This window comes from Marmota marmota, unplaced genomic scaffold (assembly GCF_001458135.2).
Source record: "Marmota marmota marmota unplaced genomic scaffold, marMar, whole genome shotgun sequence".
In the NCBI taxonomy this organism is placed as follows: domain Eukaryota; kingdom Metazoa; phylum Chordata; class Mammalia; order Rodentia; family Sciuridae; genus Marmota; species Marmota marmota.
In genome coordinates, this window is record NW_025999990.1 from 8,491,552 (window position 1) to 8,495,978 (window position 4,427).

Genomic DNA, 4,427 nt, shown 5'->3' on the forward strand with positions numbered 1-4,427 from the left:
GAGGAAGTAACCAGCCATTTACAGAATCAGTTCTCCAGTGGAAGCAGTTTGATGTGAGTGCAACTGGACTGCTTGGGTTGTTATCTCAGCTTCCTTGTTCATAGGCTCTGATAACTTGGGCAAATATTTAACCTTTTTGTACTTCATATATGCAGAATGGAGCTAATACTAACCAGTTTCTACATGTCTTACCTAAGTTATATATGTGAAGCACTGGGAATTAGATCTTTGGCAACAGTAAGTACTCAATAAACCCTAGCTATTAATGCTGGTAAAAGAAGCAACGTAGGTTTTGGCATCAGTCAGAAGTAGGTTTAAATTCTTCTTTTATATTTTTTGGCAAATACCTAAATCATTTTGAGGATGAGAGTTTTTCAATACACAAAATTGTGAGGTTCCTATACAGATGAAATTATCTCATATATTCAATAAAAGCACAAGTATGTAGAACATAATAGATGTTCAATAAAAGTTTAAAAAGTAGGAAGGACAATACTCCTATGGTGTAAATTGTAATTTTAGTCTTTATTATTGTTTGGATAGTTTCCTTTAGGTTTTTGGAGGAGGAATGAATTTTTCCAACTTGGAACTTCGTGTTAGTTATTGTCCAGTAGTGGTGATTTTGCCAAAGCTATTGAAGTTGCAAGCCATGTATTGGTTTGATAGGGGAAATGGAAGCTCTTTAGTAATAGGATATAAAATTCTACCTGGTTTATCACAAGAACATTTTATTCCTGATATTTTTTGGGAGTGTTGGGATACCTAAATGCCACAGATATTCTTCTTCACTGTGACTATGTGAAATGGCCAGATTCTTAAGAGGAGAAGGAGAATTATGTCTCACAAGTATCTCCAAAGATAGAATAGGAAACATATTTTGCAATTGAATAATTTGTACATGATCTTAATGAGAAAATGACTGAGGATATCTGAGCAATATGCTCCCTGATGGTAAACTCACCATTATGTGTGGAGACTTAGAGATGGTGTCAGACACCCTTTGGGGTGTCTGTCTAGCATATGCCTGCTTTATCTGAGAACTGTCCATTCTCCCAGAGGATGCTTTCTTATAACCTTGTTCTTTGTTTTTTTTTTTTTTGTTGGTTCTTTTTAATTATACATGACAGTGGATATAATTATGTAAGCATGGAATATATCTTATTCTAATTAGGACCCCAGTCTTGTGGATGTACATCATGGTGACAGTCACTGTGGCATATTCATATATGTACATAGGAAAGTTATGTCATATTCATTCCACTGTCTTTTACAGCCTGGTTTTTAATAAAGGACTCTGCCTGCTCTCTGCCTGAGACTAAAGCAGTTTTGGAATAGGGTGCATGGATACTTGATCTGGGATTGGAACAGACAGGGACGGCTGGGCTGCATACCCTGCAGAAGCAGAGTGAGAGGTGGGTGAAGAAGAGTGAGGCACAAGGCATAGGGAGGGAGGCTGAGCTGAACCGCCTATCCTCAGATTCTGGGAGTTATCTTTTTAAAAGCCAGCTTGAAGGAATGTTGTATTCCTTAGACCAAAGCTTTACCGGGAAGAGTTCTATTTATCTCATGGGAGTCTAGCCTAAATTTGTGTATCCAGGGAAAAACTGTTTTGAGATCACCATAGAATTAATCCTCTTCCCCAACCCCTAGATTGTTTTGAACAACTTTATTAATGAGGTGAACTACAGAAGGTAGAGTTGTAAGATAACCTTTTAAGAAATGGCAGTGACATGATGAGCTACATTATTCTGTAACTTTTTGAGACTAGAACATCATGTCATTAAGGTATTTATGAGTACTAATTTTAAAGGAAATACACTATGCATTGTATTTAAATGAAGTAGTAAGTTTCTATGGTAAAAGTTAGAAAATAAGTTTGAACATTTATGAAGTAACCAAGCTAGATTTTTGGGGGGTAAAAATGTGGGTGGAGAATCACTCAAACACTTATATCTTATAAATATTATATTGGAATTAATTTTTTTAAATAATAACTATTCACATGGTGAAAAGAAGCTGTTTGCTTCTATTAAGGCATATGCCTTCTTTTGTGTTTAGTATTGTTTATGTGACTAGTAAACTTGCTTCCCCTGACAGATTCCATATTTGGGTGTGTCACTAAGGTTCTCTGTAGAGTTCGAATGAAGATTTTTTTTTAAATTGACTTAGATCTCACAGATGTCCTCATCCATGTTTTTTGGATGCTCCAATTTCCTGCCCAACATTCTTGTTTCATTTCAATGTTAATTTTTTTTTCTCAAAAAACAAAATAACCAAATTTATTTAGTTTGACATTTCCTCTGATCTAAAGAGAAAAATGTCAATAAACAAAACAAAAATCCCCAAACAAAACCTAGGACATACATACAGGCACCTATCCCCATGAATTCAGATAATCTAAAAGAAGAAGAGTAAAGTTCTGTTCAACAGAGAAAATTATCTTCGTTTTTGGAAGATGTTTTCACGTCCCATTCCACGTCCTCTTCCTCTTGCAGCCACTTGGGCCTTCAGAATAGCAGCTTTCCCCCTGCCAGCCCCTGAACCTTGATTTTTATTTTTCATGCTCTTTAACATGGGTGCATTTTTCAGCATGTCAGGCAAAATCAGGAAGCGGATCTTGCTGCCACGGATGTACACCTGTTCCAGTTGTGCTACTCTGCCATCTCTGTACGTGACTGTGATGTTGGACATCTGGCAGTTCATATTGTCTTCTGCTTCAATGAGCTTTCCTCGGTATACCTCACCCGTGTTTGTCTCACATGTCACAATGTGGCCCTCGGCCTCATGCAGAACTTTAATCGGCACACCAATAGACATCTTGGCCCGAACAGAGTTCTATCCTCGGTCTCTCCTCACCGGCGGTGGCCTACTCCTCCTTCTCTAAGATGTGGCTAAAATTGACGCGACTGCAAAGGCGTGAGGAAAGCGAATGGCGGCAACCACGTTCCCAGAATCTCAAGGTTAATTTTTAAAGCCAGCTATTAAAGTTCACTTGGTTTGATAACAAATTTCCAGCAAGATATTAGTTTAAAAATGTTTTGGAGATCAAAATATTGGTTCATTTTTGCAAACCTGGCAACTCTAGCCAGTTCCAGGATTCTTATTGCCATTTCTATTTTCTCTTCTGTCTTTAGTGTGAAAAGAAATACGTGTGCTACCAGCAAAAAGCCCAAACAGTTACAAGATAAGCAGTGTGTCATTCTTTATAAGAAATGACAGTAATCAACTTGGAAGGCTCAGCTGGGTGGATTGCAAGTTAAAGGCCAACCTGGGCAATTTAGTGAGATACCGTCTCAAAATAAAAAGGGCTGGGAATATAATACTCTGAGATAGGGCACCCTTGGGTTCAATCAATCCCCAGTGCTGGAAAAAAAAAGAAGAAATGAATGAATGAATGACAGTAGTAACTAGAATATGTAAAATTATGGGTGGGAGAGTCCAAGGTCTGGAGAATGGCTAGAATTAAGAGATTTAATCCTGTTGTTTACTTTTTTGATTTGTTTTTTAATAGCTGTAGGAGTAGGTGTATGTGGCATTACCTATTGACCATGACCCTATTTTAAATTTCAGTTTTGATTTAATCAAGTTTTGATCAAAGGATATTGTTGGGCAACTAGGTCAACCAGCTTATGTCTAGTGACTTCTGTGATGAACACATTTAAAATATTCCCCATGATTGAACTGGGAGCTGAAGTTTTTTGATACGACAACACTAATTTTGAAGCAATTGATTCTTTTTGTGGATAGTATCATTTCCTGACATTGGTTATAAGATGATTGTTTTTCAGTGATAGGCACTTTTGAGGCTTTCCTAAATATGTTCAATAGCTTCCTAAGGTTTTAAAGAAAAATAATTCCTATCTAGACTATCATGGAGAGTTCCAACTGGCTTCCCTGCAATCTCAACTTCAACTCCAGTTCTGGGTTATTTTAATGTCTGCTTTTAAGTTTGAGAGGTCTGGCTAATTTTCATTCTGATGCTAGCTCCCTCCTAGTTCCAGACATTGATAAATGGGTGTGGTTGCTTTCAGCTCCCTGAGGTTTTGAGTGACAGCCCATGATCATTTCCAGTTAGTGTTTTGATCAATGATTCTGGAGTGAGGGTTGTTTTGGCAGAGAACCATCAACTCCTGTTGCAATCGCTGCCCTGGCTGGGGTCCCTAAACTGTAAAGCTGAACTGCAGAAGTATTAAGAGAACAGATGGAAGGGGATATTCCTGGTTCTTGCTAGTAGTGACAAGGGAAGCTGTTTTAGTTTTAATTTTTAAAGCCAGCTATTAAAGTTCACTTGGTTTGATAACAAATTTCCAGCAAGATATTAGTTTAAAAATGTTTTGGAGATCAAAATATTGGTTCATTTTTGCAAACCTGGCAACTCTAGCCAGTTCCAGGATTCTTATTGCCATTTCTATTTTCTCTTCTGTCTT

General features: G+C 37.5%; 1 protein-coding gene across 1 annotated transcript; it reads right to left on the reverse strand.

The window, feature by feature from the left end:
* Positions 1-2,235: 2,235 nt before the first annotated feature.
* LOC107139374 (small nuclear ribonucleoprotein Sm D3-like) lies at positions 2,236-2,858 on the reverse strand. Its single transcript, XM_048806600.1, has one exon. It carries the CDS (start codon positions 2,815-2,817, stop codon positions 2,437-2,439), a length of 381 nt encoding a protein of 126 aa, XP_048662557.1. The 5' UTR covers positions 2,818-2,858; the 3' UTR covers positions 2,236-2,436.
* Between the last annotated feature and the right edge of the window lie 1,569 nt (positions 2,859-4,427).